Source organism: Drosophila nasuta, chromosome 2L (assembly GCF_023558535.2).
Source record: "Drosophila nasuta strain 15112-1781.00 chromosome 2L, ASM2355853v1, whole genome shotgun sequence".
In the NCBI taxonomy this organism is placed as follows: Eukaryota; Metazoa; Arthropoda; class Insecta; order Diptera; family Drosophilidae; genus Drosophila; species Drosophila nasuta.
The window spans coordinates 6,666,573-6,682,183 of record NC_083455.1 but is presented as its reverse complement, the minus strand read 5'-3'; the positions used below and the strand labels follow the sequence as shown (position 1 = coordinate 6,682,183).

Genomic DNA, 15,611 nt, shown 5'->3' with positions numbered 1-15,611 from the left:
CAACGTGGGGCTGGGGGAGGGAAAGGAAGTTGGGTTGTCTTAAGTCTTCTTGTCTTTCAAGGTACCTGCGATGCTTGCATACATAAATCAAGATGGTTGCCACAACCTGTCGCCCCTCCCCCACAAAATAAATTTGCCAAGCGAGGCGTGCGTCTTATTATTACATTTTAAGCGGCTTTAGAAGCTACCAACTTCAACTAAAGGTGCTCATAACTCATTTGCCTTGCTTGGCTGCAGCACGACGTTTGTCGCATATTTTAATTTATTTTCTAATTTATGACCAGATTTACGTCCACTTACAGGTGGCATTGCCACCTAATCAGAATAGTGTGCCCCAACGATAATTGCTTGATAATGATTACTTCTTGCTGTTGTTGGCTGGGAACATAATAACATAATTAATCGATATTAAATGAGCAGGTCTCAGAAGAGCTCAAGGAACAATAAACGCCGGAAAAGCCACAAAAGGTTAAATTAAACGAAGTAATTGTTACCGACACAGACAACACCCCCCAGTACTGGACATTTTCATCTTTGTCTGCATCTGCTTGGGAGGGTTGGACGCCGACACAATGCACAACAAACAGTTACCCAAGCACACACACCAAGCACTGTGGGGGAAGCTCGCTGAAATTTTGATTTTTAAACGAATGGCATGGGGAAGTAGAGAAACAGCAAGCAAGCAAACCCAATTGTATTTCATGCCATGACATGATGAGGACAGCGCATCGACTATTGGACATCGTAGCGTAAGTGTCCTATGAAAATGTCACTGTCCTCATATTATATTATTAAATCTGTATTATGTTCAATTAAAAGTATTTTTAAAATTGAAGTAATGAAATAAAGATTTGAACGTTAAAATTAATTTAATAAAAATAAAATTTTAGTTTTGATATTTACTACTGGTACCTATTTATTGAAAATACAGTCGAGTGTAAAGTTTGTTATCAGCAGAGCAATTACGACTGGGCTTTGGCATGGAAAGGAACAAGGCAAGAAGCGGCGGATTGCCGTCAGTAAAGCGCACAAAGTCACACGGCAGGTGGCGGCAGCATTGCCTTGGACGGTGGGTGGTGGGTTGGGGACCACAAAGTGATTTAAATGCATTCTTAATGGGATGAAATTATGTGCTCGGTCTGATTTGCGGTTTCACGCAGTACACTCCACTCAGCAGTTGCCCTTCAGCTGTATCCCACTCCAATCTTAATCTGAATATGCATAGGCTTGCTTTTTGCGCTTTTGATGTGCAGCAGACAACAGCGTGTTGAAGTGGACTTTGAGGGACTCATCCTTTCGGCAGTTTCTGGCTTGAAGCTAACTTATGATTCTCACTTAAACTACATTTTTCTTTTAATTAAAAGCATTGCTTATCAAATTCTTCTCAAAGTGAAGAAATTTGATGAGCGACGCGCGAAACACACAAATCCGCTTAAAATCATTTCAGGGAATAATTTGTAGCACTCGCCGTTTATGGGTCACATTAAGACTTTCTTATCTATGCTAAGCAGCGGTCGCATTCGCATTGGACGCCAATGACCGACCTCGCAATGAAGCTTAACTAATGGATGGACCGAAGTCGAGGGATAAATAGAAATAATTCGTACAAAATTGTATTGCCAGCGAAATTTTTAGCAACATTTCAAAAATTTTCGCTAAGACATCGAATTAAATATCTAATCATGGTCAATACATTTAATATTTACAATTCTAGAAATTAAAAACTATGAACATTTAAGCTGCTTTTTTATATTTCATATTATATTGCTACAGACATATTTAATTAACTTAAAACATTTTAATAAAAAGGAATGCAATAGACCCTATTACAATATGATTTGTATTATACAATTGAAAATGTTATGTTATTCTTGATTTAAAAAAAGTTTTTATCTTGATTTTAGAGATAATTCTAATGAATACGTAACGAGTGAAAGCAAGCATTTTAAATTTCATGATTGTGAATTTTATGTCTTAAACGTTCTAACATTTTAATCATCAATAACAATATTTCTTGAGAATACAAATACAGGTTTTTTTTTAATTGCACTACAGCCGTTTAAAGTTTATGCAACTCGAAAGGAAATTTCTGGGGAGCCAGATGTCCATTTGGGGCTTCAAAATTCAAATACAGTTCTATAGCCGTCTGGTTTTTATACTCATAACGATGTATACGCTTGGAACGGGATCTAAGATCAGAGGCTGTCCCTGGAAAACTAATTACATCGCTGACCAAATGTGGCTCAGGCACATAAAACTCGTCACCTGCAAAAAAGTAATAATATCAGTAATTAATCTTTAAGAGGAGCACATAACCTACCTGGCAGTGCATAAACCATGCTATCGCTGCAACTATAAACGACGGGTAGAAACAAAGTAGTTCCCAGTTTACTACGCTGAACAGCGAACGCGTGAAGTTTCTGATAATCTTTAATGCCCAGCAGACGCGACAGTTCATAGATTTGTGGTGGCAAAAACCACAGCTCTCCATGGTGATATAGAGTTAACAGTTCCTTGGGTGTGCTCCACTAAATTAAAATTTAAATTTAAACTAAATCGTGCAATGTTGAAAATTAATATTTTTACCAAGCACTCTTTGACTTCAGAGGGTTCCACTTGTAGACTAGGTTGAGTATTTACAAAAGCCATAAAGAATGCAGTCTCGTGGCTGCAAAATAGAAAGTTCAAGGCTCATAATAAGAAAAAAAGTTCCACTGAAATTTTAAGAAAATTAAGAAAATTATTATGAATAAAATTCTAGCCAAAACCAATTTTGTTCTGCCATTATTTTTTTATCACCAAAAATTGTACTGAATTTGTAAATTTAGCATTGTGATAAAACGGTTTAGTTAACAGAAACTTGCAGAAACTTATGACAGTGCTTATTAACTTAGCATTGTAATATAACTTGCCCTTTGTTGATAATAGCTGGACTAGCCCAAGCCGACCACTCCTGTAGTGCCCACAAATCCGGCACCACTTTTAATTCCCGACACAGATCAAGAAATTCGCTGGGTTTGTTATGAACACGTCGTTGCCACGCGTCCCGATCAAAGTCTTGCTGGAACTGCGCCAACAGATGCTCATCATTAAGATGCGCCAGTTGCTCTCGTGTCCGACACAAAAGAATTCCAACCTCCTCGAAGCATTCACGCAGTGCAGTTAAACGTAGTATTATCTCTCTAATGCAAGTAGCATAATGATTAGACGCTATCTGTACGATACGTGGTTTGAACCTTGAACTGACCGTGCCCAAATTTTTGTACGTTTAAAGAAACGATCATAGCAACCATTGCCCTGGGGCGCCAACAATCCAGGTCGATGATCACTGATTAGCACCAGACGACGCAGTGCAACTTCTGGGACACCAAATTGATCGAAGTATTCCAACCAAGCAACGCTTTCATCGCCAACGTTGTCCAACATGCCGCCAGGGAAAACGCACTGATTTTGTACTATGGCCGTGGCATCGCTACGTTTCAGCATAAGCAGCTGTTGAAGAGATCAAAGATCAGATTTGTTGTCAGTTTCACCTGTTGATTCAACTTACATTATAATCGCTGCTACTTGTTGCCGTTGATGGCGGCGCAACCAAAATGAGACTCGCCGATGTGCGGTATTTTGTACCAGATGTCATATTGTATTTTTAAATATATTTCTTATTTAATCAGCAACAAAACCAGAAATAAACATTTGCCAACTGCAGCAGTTAAACAATTGCGTTGTGTGGGCCATAAAGCAAAATCCGATAGCTTATCGATAACTTTACGATTATTATTCAATCCGATTACGAAATGATAATAGCTAACCAGAGGTGAACTTGACACATTTGCTTACACTTAATAGCAACAACAAATAATTCAAATTGCACACATACTTCCCAAATATATATTTATTTTGTAATCAACACTATGCCATATTCATATACATGTACATGTATTTAAATCTTCGGGCTAACAATAATAATAATCATGCCAGTGGAAAAGAAGTACTCTTTTTATGTATACAATTTTGATTAGGTTTCTTTTTTTTTAGTGGTGCACAAATTAGATTTTCATACCAACATTAGTTTTTGGTCTTTAGTACATGTATAAATCTTAGTATAGTTTTCCGTTAAATTGCTAAATGTTTTTACAGGTTGCCTGTTCCATTTCGTGTGTATAATTATGTGTATGGTGAGAAGAGGAAGGCTGTGGTGTGCTATCAGTGTGTGGTGTATTGTGGAGGATGTGGTGGGGAATGCAACTATGTTGATTGCAAAGCTGTGTTCGATATACCGATTTCAAGTGCTCAATCGCCGGCTTTGTGCCCAGTCATCGTTACAACAGCTATGCTTTCCACCACTCTAATCTTTTTTCTTGTCATCAGCAGCGACGGGCGGCACCTCATCATCATCATCGTTCTCGTTATCATAGTCAGTCGGCTGCTCACCGTTACGCAGCAACTTGCCCACATAATCGTATTTCTCCTTGAACTGCATATCCCAATCACGCACTGAATCCATTTCCATGGCGCCCAGATCACTCAGATCATCGTACTCGTCCTTCTCATTGGCCACCACACTGAATGTGGCTAAATTACGCGATGCGTCGCGTCCGGCGAATGTAGCATATGGTCCGCCAGGACCATAGAACCGTTTTCCCTTTGTGACGTCATAGACATTACCATTCACGGCAACCAAGACGCGACCATCCGGTTGATTGCCATCGTAGGGTCGCAGCTCCTTGATCGTAAAGTCACGTCGCAACTTTGGTAATTCTGGTTCCGCCTGTTGCTGAGACAAGTCGCGAGCCCCGGGACCTTCTGTGCGATCACGCACTATTTTGTAGACCAAGAAGACAATGATGGAAAGCAGAGCAAGGTTCATGGGACTGTAGAAGATTTCGCGAAATGCGGCTGCCAGAAATGATGAAGATTCCTCGACTGTTGCATCAGTCTCAATTGTATTTTGCGTGTCCATATTTGTAGATTACTTTCTTTTACTGCTTCCCACACTGTTGATTAACGGACTTTGAACACGTTTCGCTGGAGTTTCGTTTCGTTTTGTGCGTTCTGCGTATTTATAAGATGTAAATTAAGTCTCTTTAAATGTCGTCACTCGAAAATTCACGCACATATAAGTCTTGCATTTATTTATGCACAATATGTGTTCTTTCTAGAACAATAGTTTTCCACCCTGTGTACCTGTGACTGCCTTAAACAGCTGAATGGTTGATTACAGCTGACAGCAAAAAAATTAAAACAAATAATCGGCTATCGGTACACACTTTATCGGTACTTGTTGTTCCTAAGCTGAACACATGCGTTTATCAACACTACCGCCGTTTCAAAGTCGTGCACAACGGCAAATGGCAAAAGCAGCGAATACTATGATAAAAACCAAAACACAAAAACAACCAAATTAATAACGCGGCTTTGAGCAACATAAACAAAAAGAATGGTTTTAGCAGATAGGTTGAGAAGCGTACAACCACGTGCCAAAGAAGCGACCGGAACAGTACGATGCAAGTATTTAAAGGGGCAGTAAATGCCAATTGACATCACTTCAACTTACATCTTCCAAAGCAACAATAGTAACATGAAACTATTTGTAACAATCATCTGGTTGGCATGCATTTTCTGCGCCGGCAGCACTGGTGCAAGCGACGTGCATCAAATTGAAGAGCTGCTAACGGAGAATAACAAGCATTTGGCCGACACTCAGGTGCTAATGAGCCACGTCGATGCCACAAATAAACGTATTAAAGAGGACATTGAAAAACAACAAGTCTGGATAGTTGCCATAAAAAATGTGGACGTTCTCTTGGCCAAGCTTAACGAGTTTCTGGATGTACAATCTGTTGTAGTGTTGGAGGCCTTGCACAATATAACACACAAGGCAGAAGGCTATACCGAACGTTTGTCCAAGGATCTCTTTGGACTAGCGCAATTGCAGTTGTCGACTAAGCAACAAATCGTCAATTTAGAGCAGAAGATGGAAGCCTACCAAAAGCACGTGCTGCTCAATGCTCGCAGCATTGACAACAACATCTTGGAGCTGACGAAACTGATTACACGCGCTGTGCTGCCGCAGCTAAATGGACTGCAATGCTCCTTCGATAGTCTGGAAACGTCGCAGATCAACGTTGAGGTAGAACTGAAGGGTCTAGAACGCATAAAGGACATCAGCGACGATACGAACAGCAAGCTCAACACTCTGGGCGAGCAACTGCGCAGCCTGAATCGCACCCAGCACACAGGACTCACTGCACTGTCCTCGGCTGTGAAGCAATTGAAGCCACTCAGCTCGTGGCACATTGAGAGCGCTTTGCGTGAACTGATTATATCCCAGAAACGCATTGAATTGGACTTGGAAGCATGCCAAAAGCACTCGCCACCACCCTTCAGCATTCCCGATATCCCCGTTTCTTATGATGAGTCCTATGAGCCGCAGACAACCAAGGTGCATGCTAGAAACCAAGCTGGCAAGCAGGTGGATCTAGTGCAGGCCTGGAGCATAAAGGAGCCGAGTCAGCAAAGTACGTTCTGAACACTTACATTTATTTAACACAACTAAGCGTTCTATTCTGTTATCAGGTTCCAGCTCCTTTTATGCGAATGCTTATGCAAATGCCCCTCAGTCGAAACCAAAACCTGCCAATAGAAATTATGGAGCCAGTCCCGCTAAGCCCGAACCTGGTCATGCAGTGTCTTGGCAACAACCTCTGCCCTGGGAAAGCTACGGCGCAGCCCCAGCACCATCTCCCAGGCCTAAACCATCTGGAGCAGAACGTAAACGACCAGCACCCAACTCCAAACCTTGTGCTCAGCAGCAGTCACCTAATCCAAGTCACTATGCGCCAGCAGCTAGCTATGAAGCACCATCACCACAATCCCATTCCCGCCAAGAATATCAGCAAAAGGGCTCCAAGCCCGGCCAAGCCATATCCTGGTACAGCGTTGATGCCCAAGCAGACAGCTATTAAAGCTCCTTTACTTCATTCCAAATGAAGTCAATTGAAATTCTCTTCTAAAACTAATTTATATTTCCCTTTTTAGCCAAATTTTCCATCATTAAATAAATATTTAACAAAGTATAAAATATCTAGAAACAAACTTGTATCAATGGAAATGATCTGGCTAAGTAATTCACATCTCTATTTCAACAAATAGACTTCACTTCACTTTTCGGAATTTGTGAACAATTAAGGCTAATGTCAAACTTACTAAGTATATGAAATATGAAATGAAGGCAAATTGTAACAGAGCTTTGTTAATTACAAATAAAACTCAAGAAACACAATTGCAATGGTGGAAAAAACAATCTGTTTTAAACGTTTTCTTTTATTCTAATATTAAAGCAATAAAATCTTAAGCAATAAATAAAATAAAAATAAATAAAACCAATATTATATTTGAAGGGAAAAAAGGTATTTATTATGTGTAATATTTTTAATAAAAAGTCTCGGTAAGCACTTTAAACTACGGTTCAAATCCTTTATGAATTTACAATCATAGGATCAAAAATGGAAATTGTTTAATAAACACAATATTTTATATTTTTTAAATGAATATACAAATAAGTACAACTTATGTACATTTTTCTACAATGTATGTATGTAGGTTAGCAGGAAGTATAGTATGTCAGTATTACAGAGTAACCACATGACTGTAGAACTATGCTGATTTCATGGAATCTCATTATAATTTTGTCGGATTCATACGTGTTTTTAACCCTTCTTATAACAGAAACCCATAGGGTATTATAACTTTGGGCCGGCAGGAAATGTATGTAACAGGCATATATGTTACATATTTTTGATCAGCGTCAACAGCCGAGACGATTTAGCCATATCCGACTGTTTGTCTGTCTGTCCGTATGAACACCAATATCTCAGAGACTATAAGAAATAGAGCTATACATTTTTTTTCGACATCACTTCTTATGTTTGCAGGCAGATCAAGTTTGTTTCAAATTTTTGTCGACTCGACAAAGCTAGAGTATATATGTTACAATAACAACTATAGTCTTTGTGATTCCTGAAATTTTGGTTGCGATTAGATAAAAGTTATTAAAGAAATATTTGTATATGTAAATGCAATATCCTCGGTTCATGTCACGAACTTCGTGTATATTTGTATCGTCATAGTAATATTGTATATAAATTATTTAATTTAAAAGTCAAAATAACAAGTTTATAACTTATTAATTTAAAAATTTTCCAATATTTGAGTCTTTCCAATAAAGTTTTTAGTAACTCTAAACAAATATATAAAAACAAAATTTTTTGAATGAACAATTCGATGGCCTTAGTTGCTAGCACTCCCTTCTTTTAGTTATTATATTATTTTGTATAATAATTAACATGTCAATAAATGAATGAACAATTCTATTGAAGTCGGAAACCAACAACTAACAACGCTGACGTAGTTGACTTGAGTCAGTCAGAAATTCCGAAATATTCATTATTTGGCACGACTGCTTTTACCAAAAAGAGGCGCTACGAAACTACGAAAACTATTTATAGCTTTATCATCTAAGAATGTTCAGACGTGACTCAACAAATATTTGCACGTTTCAAGTTCAGTCCAAAATGTCGTTGAACCACTTTAATTAGATAAGACAAAAGGTCAATTTGAGACTGGGTCTTAATAGATGATACTACATCATCAACCACAAGATTTGATAGCTTGGCGCACATGTGATAATGACGAATTAAACTGGGTCAGAAAGCGCTTTTCTAACTATCATCAAATGGAGTATAAAAAATATTTATAGACCACTTGGCCACAAGCCACTTGCTTACACTGATTAGCCTAAAGTCGACCTGACACGTGCCATGCGACGATCGTTTTGACTATTTAAACTGTAACCCATGACACCAAAAGACAGTTCTGGAATCACAGTCACAGTCCAACCATGAAAAGCCAACTACTCGTACTCATCATCTGCCTTAGCGCTGGTGCAGCCTTTGCTCAGGAGGAGGAGCTCATTGAGGTTCAGCTCATTAAATCCTGGATAATAATATGTTAATAAATTGAATATTCAATCTCCCCCAGATCCTACCGCCAAGGACAACAAAGGCTCCTGAAAAGGGTGTCAGTGATCCCAAAATCATTCGCATTTTGGAAGACAACAGCAAGAAACTTGACATCTTGGACAGGAATACGCACACCATTAGCAACACCCAAAAGGGCATTGAAAACAAGTTGAAGGCCATTGCCAGAGATCTGTCCGAAATTGAGCACATCGAGGATGACCTGAAGAAGCTGGAGAAGCTCACCGCAGACAATTTCAAGTCGACGGCACAGGGCGTCAAAAATTTGACGAACAACATTAAATCCGCTGAGGATCGCACAGATCGCGCCATCCTTGGACTCAGTAAGACGCAACAGGAGATCAAACAGGTGTTGATCCAGGTGGATGCCAATCAAAACAAATACGAAGCGGATCTGAACAATGTGGCCAAGTCTGTGCATGATCATCTTGATGGACTGGATAGTGTACTTAAGCAGTCGGTGCTCAAGGAGTTGGTGAACTTGAACCAAGCAGCCAAGAAATTGGAGAATTCACAGAAGCACATTGAGAATAAGATTGGATACTTGGATGAGCTTGCCGCTTTGACTGGCATTACAGCAAATAAGGTTCAGCTCCTTGAGCAGGGAGTGCGTTCGTTGAATGTCTCGCAGCAGCTGCAATTGTCCGCCATTAGTGAAACAGTGCATCAGGTTGGCTCCACCACCTGGCAGATTGACAATAAACTGGGCGTGCTGCTAAGCACTCAGAAGAACATCGAACGTGGCCTCGAGGAATGCAAGAAGTGTCAGCGTCATCCAGCCCCAGAGCCCTACCATGAGCCCAAGCAACATGAAGACTCCTATGCTGAGCCCAAGCACCACGAAGACTCCTACGCTGAGCCCAGATACGCTCCCGAGTATGGGTATGTTTCAAATTTCTCTTCCACATTGCAGTATTTTTAGTATTCCTATCTTTGTGCTTATAGCCACAAGGAACCATCCAAGTCATCTTCATCATCATCATCGAACTCCGAATATGGCAGCGATTATTCCAACTCTAATGCTGAGGAAGCTTCCTATCTCTACCAACTGTGGTACGGCAAGGATCAGAAGTAGTCGCCTCTATTTCATCTACAACAAAATTTCATTTATTTAATCTAACAACAATTGCGTTTTGATTTTTAAACTAATAAATGCACTTTCATGTTGAGCCTCACAATAATTTATCGTGTAAAGTCTGTTTTTACATATTAATAAAAGTGGTTGTTTTGAACATCCCTCGAGTCATTCAATATCACATTTATAGCGTACGAGGATCTATGGGATTAACCTGTCCATCTGATGGATCAAAGTTTATCAACAGTTGCGACTCGTGTTGATTTTTATGCTCTGAGCGATGTAGATTTTTGGCTAGCGCTCGAAAAGCTGCAGTAGACAGTCCGGTTTCGATCTTATCCGAGGTGGCATCAGGATTCTCGGGATACTTATCGTCACCAGGCAGCAAATGCACCATACCATCGGTGCACTTGTACATCACAGGATGTATGAGCACACATCCTTTCACTTCGCGCTTCTGGGCAAACTGACGCAGCTGTTCCAGCGATTTAAAGTTGAGGAATCGCGATAGCTCATAGAATTGTGGAGGTGGCAGCCAAATCTCCTTTCTTAATGCGCTCTGCAGATAGTCCAATGGCGAATGCCACTGCAGCAAAAGGAAATAAAATTAATAATAGTGGCTTAGTACAGGAAAAAGTCGATAATTTTCACCAACATTAAAATGCAATATATATATATATTTCTGATTGCTGCTTATACATAAAATAATATTTTTTATATGCATATCTTATGAACTTAACATAAAATTATTATAGGATCAAAAATAAAAGTTTAGGCTACACGCACACCAGCTGTTCAGTTTCAACCATTTATCAGCTCAGCAAAAAAATTGTACGATTGTTGTTCGTAAAAAAAGTAAATCCAAAAATATTTTAATTGCGCATTGCAGCGCATGTGTAGAAGATAAGTATGCAATTATCAACATTAATTAGGTCATTTTAAAAAGTTTTCCAATTTTCAATATTTATACTTACATAATAGTCTTTAACTTCATTCACCTCACTCAATACATTTGGCTGTTCTTTGAGCGCAGTCAGATAAAAGGCGGTTTGGAAGCGCGCCTTGAATGTCGATGGTGTGCGCCAAGCACACCATTCATGCAGTGACCATACATCGGGTAATACGTCAAGCTCTTCGCAAAGCGTTAGAAACTTGCTGGCATCATTATGCACCTCATGTTGCCAATGCTTTCGATCAAACTGCTCATTGAACCTCGCATATCCGTCTGTATTGGTCCAAGTTTTGCTATCTCGACACAATAAGATGCCCATTTCCTCAAAGGTCTCTCGCAGGGCAGTTAAGCGCAGCGACAGGACTCTGTAAAGATAAAACTATTTATTCAGTGCACCTAAAACTGTACTGTAAACCTGATGAGACTGTTAAGTAAACTGAGTGTCAAATGCTAAATAACGGAGCTGTTAAATTATAAAACTAAATTGTTCTGGTGAGGATATAAGGATAATAATGGTAGTAAATTAGGGGTTTTTATCTGTAATAAAACAGTCGGCTAAACTATGCCGAGTTTTGAGTCTAAATATGTAAGTATATATGAATAGTTTAGATGCCATAATTACTTTTTCTAGTGACATTCATTTCCTTTTCTTACAAAGTTACAATATTCTTCTGCTTCCCTTTAAAAAGCGGGTATTGCCAATCATTTAAATGAGTACTAATCAACTTACGTATTTAGTGTCTGATCATTCGGGTTCAAGGCCTCAATTTGTGTCGTCTGACAGAACTCTTTCAATTTAGCAGCGCCAACATCATGGCGCTCAAAATGTTTTAACCAAGCTGGTGAAGCATCGGTTGCTTCACAAACGCCACCAGGAAAAACAGATGAATCCGGCATGAAACTGGACTTTGATTGCCTCTTGAGCAGCAGCGCCTGCAATGGAGACAAATATTTATCCAACATCTTACACATTTAATCAATATACACAAACATTGTAGTCGTAAGTGGGAGTAGACGGAACAGCGTTTTTGTCCTTTGCCAGGAGTATCAAACTTGCAGATTGACGTAATTTGGTTGTGACTTGTTTTGCCATCGTTTCTCTAGATAACAAAAACAGAAACTAACATCGATAGGTCACACGCGCCTATCGATCACGCTGACAAAAGCTATCGATTGCAAAGCCAAATGTTATCAGCTCAAATTGAGCAGCTGTTTTGAACTCACGATATTTTGCGGGTGCAAAGGTGAGAAAAAATGTTGTTTGAAATGGATTCAAAGACCAGATGAGACAAGTTTAGTTGACAATATGACAAGCATCAAGGATTATAGACCGTCGGCTAGTTTAATCCTAGCTGGCAAACAGACATTTCCAGACAGCGAACAATATGATTATAGCGTAAGAAATAAAACTACAACAAAAAACAAAATTACACATCTGATTTATACTCAACAGGTTTTATTAATAAAGCGCACGGAACGCACATCTTTTGCCCTCAATCACTGCGTCTTTCCTGGCGGCGTCTTTGACCTCGAGGCGGATGAATCCAACGATTGGTTGGATTATCTACACAGCTCTGGCGTCCAAGACTTCCAACTGGAGTTGCTACATAGTCCCCAAACGTCTGAGAGACCAGAGCTCATGACTCAAGGTCGAAATTTTACGCGCGACATCTCTTTGCGTCTCACTGCCCTGCGTGAAGCTTTCGAGGAAGTTGGTATTCTTCTCTGCCAGCCACGATGTTCTGTAAAGAATTTGACGAACACTACTCATGCAGCTCATGTTCTCCTACAGCCATTTGACCGTGAGTTGTGGCAACACCGCGTTCATCAAGATGCAAAACAGTTTTTGCAATTGTGCCGTTACTTAGACGTCATACCTGATCTCTGGGCCTTGAGCGAATGGTCTGTTTGGCGTACTCCCGCCTCGGCAACGAGGAAATACGATTTGGTCTATTATTTTGCCGCCTTGGAGTCAAGCAATGTGCCACTGCTACCCGAACCCACTGAAGTGGCATCGGTTCATTGGCTGCATCCAGGCGACTGCTGGCGACAGTCACAAGAATCCATCATTTGGCTGCCATTTATGCTGCTCTATGAGACAGCAAGACTCATGAACATGCAGAATTGGAAGCAGCTGCTACAATTTGCTAGTCAACGGAGCAGTCGTGGTTCAACGCTGTTTCAACCAATTTATTATCGCTGTGATGGATGTTTGCTTGGCGTTTTGCCCGGCGATGAGCTTTACCTGGACCAGCCGCAAAACTATACGGAGTCAATCATATTGCCGGATTCCATTGAAGAAGTTAATCGACGTGCAAAGCACTATCATCGTTATATCATTTACGATTTTCATCGAGTCGATTTGGCATGCAATATACAGCCACTTGATGAGCATTTGCCACTTCAAGCTTTGGTCAACACTCAGCTAGCTAAATTGTAAAACTTTTTACACTCTTCACCAATTTTAGCTCTAACTATTTAAGATGCATTTTACAGTTCAGTCATTAAGGCAGTAAATCAGAAAAGTTTGTATGTAAATATTCAGCGTAACGGGGCAGTAAACATTTAGGTAGTTGTCCTAAAATTACTATTAACTTAACTAAATAATATTATATTCCGTTATGCATAATACTGTGGTTAAATTGCTGATGTTTTTCTTTTTGTGTACATACACTATATACATACATACACACGTAGATCAAGAAAAAGACGTATACTTGAAAAAAACATATCATATAAAAGCAGTGCTGGGTAGAAAATAATTTCTAAATTTCTAATTTATAAAGGCTTCTAGCTTTGAGCATTCACGCTGTGCACTAATAATTCAACCCTTAAGTCAATAAAGAAATAAATTAAAACATAATTTTTTGATAACAAACTTTAAACAGTTATGCTAATACAATAAATATAAAAAAATTGCATTGCATTTTTTTAAACAATAAATTCTAGATGCTAATATAATTGAACTGTTCAAATTTCACAAAAACATAATTTTTTATGATTTTCAAATTTAGTTATCAAATTTGTTTTTTTTTTTTTAATGTGGTTCTTCACAGTCGTGATTTTTCTAAATCGGGTTCTAGCATTAAAAAGACAATAAAAGATTTCATGTTAACCGAAGGATAAGCTTACATAGACTGTTTGCGATATAAATTACATCTATATATATACATATAGTCTATAATATACATACATACATATGTACTTAGATTTGTCAAAACAAAGTCAGTAAACTATCACTATTTAGCTCTGATTTTATATTGCGACAAGCGTGGCACAATTCGTCGCTTGATTTCAAGCACATTGCGGCACTCTGCTCCAATTCCGCTACATTATTCTTAAGCTGCAGTGCCGCGCCCATCTCGGAAACAGCCCGTGAGTATTCAATAGCCAGCAACGTGTCCGAAAGTCCCGAATCTAGAACGGATTTGCATAGTTTGCATGTGGAGAGGGTTTCATCTTTCGTCTGTTGGTTGATGGCCATTTTATCACCAGTGCGAAACACGGTGGATACTGTAGATGCATAGTTCTGCTGCAGATTGTCTACAAATGCTCTAGTTAGATTCTGCAGACTGGCATGTGATGATGACTCTTGATTGCCGCTTCCGAAAGGTTCCAAAAGCTTGGCATGCACATAGAATTGCACTTCCTGTTCGTTGAGATCCTTGAGAGGTCGTAGTAGCTTGACTCCATCTGGCAGACGGTCGTCCAGCAGCGCAACATCCAAAGCCACACTGCCGCCGCGACCCAGAGCCACTGAAGTCAACAGTTGAGTGGCAAGCGTTGTGCTTATACTTGGCTCAAATATATGTGAGCATTGCAATTGAGCGGCCACAGCGCCAATGAGTGCTTTGCGCTGCTGCTGCTCATAATCCTGATGAGCCGTCAAACTGCGCAGTTGCTTGGGGCCAGCAATTTCCGAGGTTACAATGTAATCATTAAGCAGCCGCACGTTACTTGGGTCAGCTCCAAGTTGTACAATATAAAATTGAAAAGGTGCATAGCGTATCTGAAGAGCGAGTAGCGATGGCAGCGGGTCGCACGCTGGATCGTTGATGTCCACATAGATCACTTGGGCATTGCAATGCAGTCGCTTAAACGTGTTTTGAGTCTGAGCAAAGTGCAGCATATCTAGCAATACCAAAGACTCAGCGCTGCCATCGATATGAAGCAACACTTCGGCATTACGCGGTAGCAACTTAGCAGCGCCCAAAGCAGCACGGAACTTGTGCCTGGCATAATTCAGAAAACAATCCTGACATTCGGCAGCACGAAAGTTTAATTTGTAGAGTTCATTGGAATTAACGCCACACTTGTTGCAAATACCAGTGCCGAGGACAGTGCCCGTTGCTGTTGAACCAGTTGGCATTGCATGCGTGGCACCCTCGTCACCAAAGTCATCTTCGCCAATACTACACATTATCCAAAGTATTTCAAGAGCAAACGAAATTAAACAAAAACTCAATCTAAGCACGACAACTGGGCGCGTGTTTATATTAGAGGTGGCACACTACTTTTGTCGTGTACTCAGCGTCGCTAACGATAT

General features: G+C 39.8%; 7 protein-coding genes across 8 annotated transcripts; 3 read left to right on the top strand and 4 right to left on the bottom strand.

The window, feature by feature from the left end:
• Positions 1–1,816: 1,816 nt before the first annotated feature.
• Positions 1,817–3,818, bottom strand: LOC132791496 (acyl-coenzyme A diphosphatase NUDT19). 2 transcript variants are annotated; one of them, XM_060800444.1, is made up of 6 exons: positions 3,551–3,818; positions 3,248–3,492; positions 2,913–3,182; positions 2,587–2,668; positions 2,321–2,528; positions 1,817–2,265 (listed from the first exon to the last, which is right to left on the bottom strand). In XM_060800444.1, the coding sequence occupies exons 1-6, from the start codon at positions 3,635–3,637 to the stop codon at positions 2,060–2,062; spliced, it is 1,098 nt and encodes a 365-aa protein (XP_060656427.1). In that variant the 5' UTR covers positions 3,638–3,818; the 3' UTR covers positions 1,817–2,059. The 2 variants fall into 2 exon arrangements, with proteins under 2 accessions (XP_060656427.1, XP_060656435.1); XM_060800452.1 differs by lacking the exon at positions 1,817–2,265 and having other exon boundaries at positions 2,429–2,528; positions 2,587–2,714; positions 3,551–3,740.
• A 56-nt stretch (positions 3,819–3,874) lies between these two features.
• Positions 3,875–5,195, bottom strand: LOC132791510 (membrane-associated progesterone receptor component 1-like). The gene is made up of 2 exons (XM_060800465.1): positions 5,115–5,195; positions 3,875–5,052 (listed from the first exon to the last, which is right to left on the bottom strand). The coding sequence occupies exon 2, from the start codon at positions 4,958–4,960 to the stop codon at positions 4,346–4,348; it is 615 nt and encodes a 204-aa protein (XP_060656448.1). The 5' UTR covers positions 4,961–5,052; positions 5,115–5,195; the 3' UTR covers positions 3,875–4,345.
• A 78-nt stretch (positions 5,196–5,273) lies between these two features.
• LOC132791489 (uncharacterized) lies at positions 5,274–7,303 on the top strand. Its single transcript, XM_060800431.1, has 2 exons — positions 5,274–6,518; positions 6,577–7,303. The coding sequence occupies exons 1-2, from the start codon at positions 5,528–5,530 to the stop codon at positions 6,963–6,965; spliced, it is 1,380 nt and encodes a 459-aa protein (XP_060656414.1). The 5' UTR covers positions 5,274–5,527; the 3' UTR covers positions 6,966–7,303.
• A 1,558-nt stretch (positions 7,304–8,861) lies between these two features.
• LOC132792523 (uncharacterized) lies at positions 8,862–10,219 on the top strand. Its single transcript, XM_060801938.1, has 3 exons — positions 8,862–8,977; positions 9,040–9,920; positions 9,984–10,219. The coding sequence occupies exons 1-3, from the start codon at positions 8,900–8,902 to the stop codon at positions 10,111–10,113; spliced, it is 1,089 nt and encodes a 362-aa protein (XP_060657921.1). The 5' UTR covers positions 8,862–8,899; the 3' UTR covers positions 10,114–10,219.
• Positions 10,220–10,289: 70 nt separating this feature from the next.
• Positions 10,290–12,187, bottom strand: LOC132792537 (acyl-coenzyme A diphosphatase NUDT19). Its single transcript, XM_060801961.1, has 4 exons — positions 12,057–12,187; positions 11,796–11,998; positions 11,088–11,430; positions 10,290–10,699 (listed from the first exon to the last, which is right to left on the bottom strand). Exons 1-4 carry the CDS (start codon positions 12,156–12,158, stop codon positions 10,298–10,300), a joined length of 1,050 nt encoding a protein of 349 aa, XP_060657944.1. The 5' UTR covers positions 12,159–12,187; the 3' UTR covers positions 10,290–10,297.
• A 73-nt stretch (positions 12,188–12,260) lies between these two features.
• Positions 12,261–13,968, top strand: LOC132792526 (acyl-coenzyme A diphosphatase NUDT19). Its single transcript, XM_060801951.1, has 2 exons — positions 12,261–12,461; positions 12,519–13,968. Exons 1-2 carry the CDS (start codon positions 12,372–12,374, stop codon positions 13,503–13,505), a joined length of 1,077 nt encoding a protein of 358 aa, XP_060657934.1. The 5' UTR covers positions 12,261–12,371; the 3' UTR covers positions 13,506–13,968.
• Positions 13,969–14,004: 36 nt separating this feature from the next.
• On the bottom strand, positions 14,005–15,583 carry LOC132792511 (cytoplasmic tRNA 2-thiolation protein 2). The gene has a single exon (XM_060801925.1). The coding sequence runs from the start codon at positions 15,483–15,485 to the stop codon at positions 14,280–14,282; it is 1,206 nt and encodes a 401-aa protein (XP_060657908.1). The 5' UTR covers positions 15,486–15,583; the 3' UTR covers positions 14,005–14,279.
• Positions 15,584–15,611: the final 28 nt, after the last annotated feature.

Excerpts from the sequence above, each read along its gene's own strand:
- LOC132791496 (XM_060800444.1), bottom strand. The coding sequence starts at position 3,637 with ATGACATCTGGTACAAAATACCGCACATCGGCGAGTCTCATTTTGGTT. Across the intron at positions 3,493-3,550 it reads CAAGTAGCAGCGATTATAAT|CTGCTTATGCTGAAACGTAG; the intron begins GTAAGTTGAATC and ends TCTCTTCAACAG. Across the intron at positions 2,529-2,586 it reads CTGAAGTCAAAGAGTGCTTG|TGGAGCACACCCAAGGAACT; the intron begins GTAAAAATATTA and ends ATTTTAATTTAG.
- LOC132791510 (XM_060800465.1), bottom strand. The coding sequence starts at position 4,960 with ATGGACACGCAAAATACAATTGAGACTGATGCAACAGTCGAGGAATCT.
- LOC132791489 (XM_060800431.1), top strand. The coding sequence starts at position 5,528 with ATGCCAATTGACATCACTTCAACTTACATCTTCCAAAGCAACAATAGT. Across the intron at positions 6,519-6,576 it reads AAAGGAGCCGAGTCAGCAAA|GTTCCAGCTCCTTTTATGCG; the intron begins GTACGTTCTGAA and ends TTCTGTTATCAG.
- LOC132792523 (XM_060801938.1), top strand. The coding sequence starts at position 8,900 with ATGAAAAGCCAACTACTCGTACTCATCATCTGCCTTAGCGCTGGTGCA. Across the intron at positions 8,978-9,039 it reads AGGAGGAGGAGCTCATTGAG|ATCCTACCGCCAAGGACAAC; the intron begins GTTCAGCTCATT and ends AATCTCCCCCAG. Across the intron at positions 9,921-9,983 it reads AGATACGCTCCCGAGTATGG|CCACAAGGAACCATCCAAGT; the intron begins GTATGTTTCAAA and ends TTGTGCTTATAG.
- LOC132792537 (XM_060801961.1), bottom strand. The coding sequence starts at position 12,158 with ATGGCAAAACAAGTCACAACCAAATTACGTCAATCTGCAAGTTTGATA. Across the intron at positions 11,999-12,056 it reads CTCCCACTTACGACTACAAT|GCGCTGCTGCTCAAGAGGCA; the intron begins GTTTGTGTATAT and ends TCTCCATTGCAG. Across the intron at positions 10,700-11,087 it reads ATGAAGTTAAAGACTATTAT|TGGCATTCGCCATTGGACTA; the intron begins GTAAGTATAAAT and ends CTTTTGCTGCAG.
- LOC132792526 (XM_060801951.1), top strand. The coding sequence starts at position 12,372 with ATGACAAGCATCAAGGATTATAGACCGTCGGCTAGTTTAATCCTAGCT. Across the intron at positions 12,462-12,518 it reads GCGAACAATATGATTATAGC|GTTTTATTAATAAAGCGCAC; the intron begins GTAAGAAATAAA and ends TATACTCAACAG.
- LOC132792511 (XM_060801925.1), bottom strand. The coding sequence starts at position 15,485 with ATGTGTAGTATTGGCGAAGATGACTTTGGTGACGAGGGTGCCACGCAT.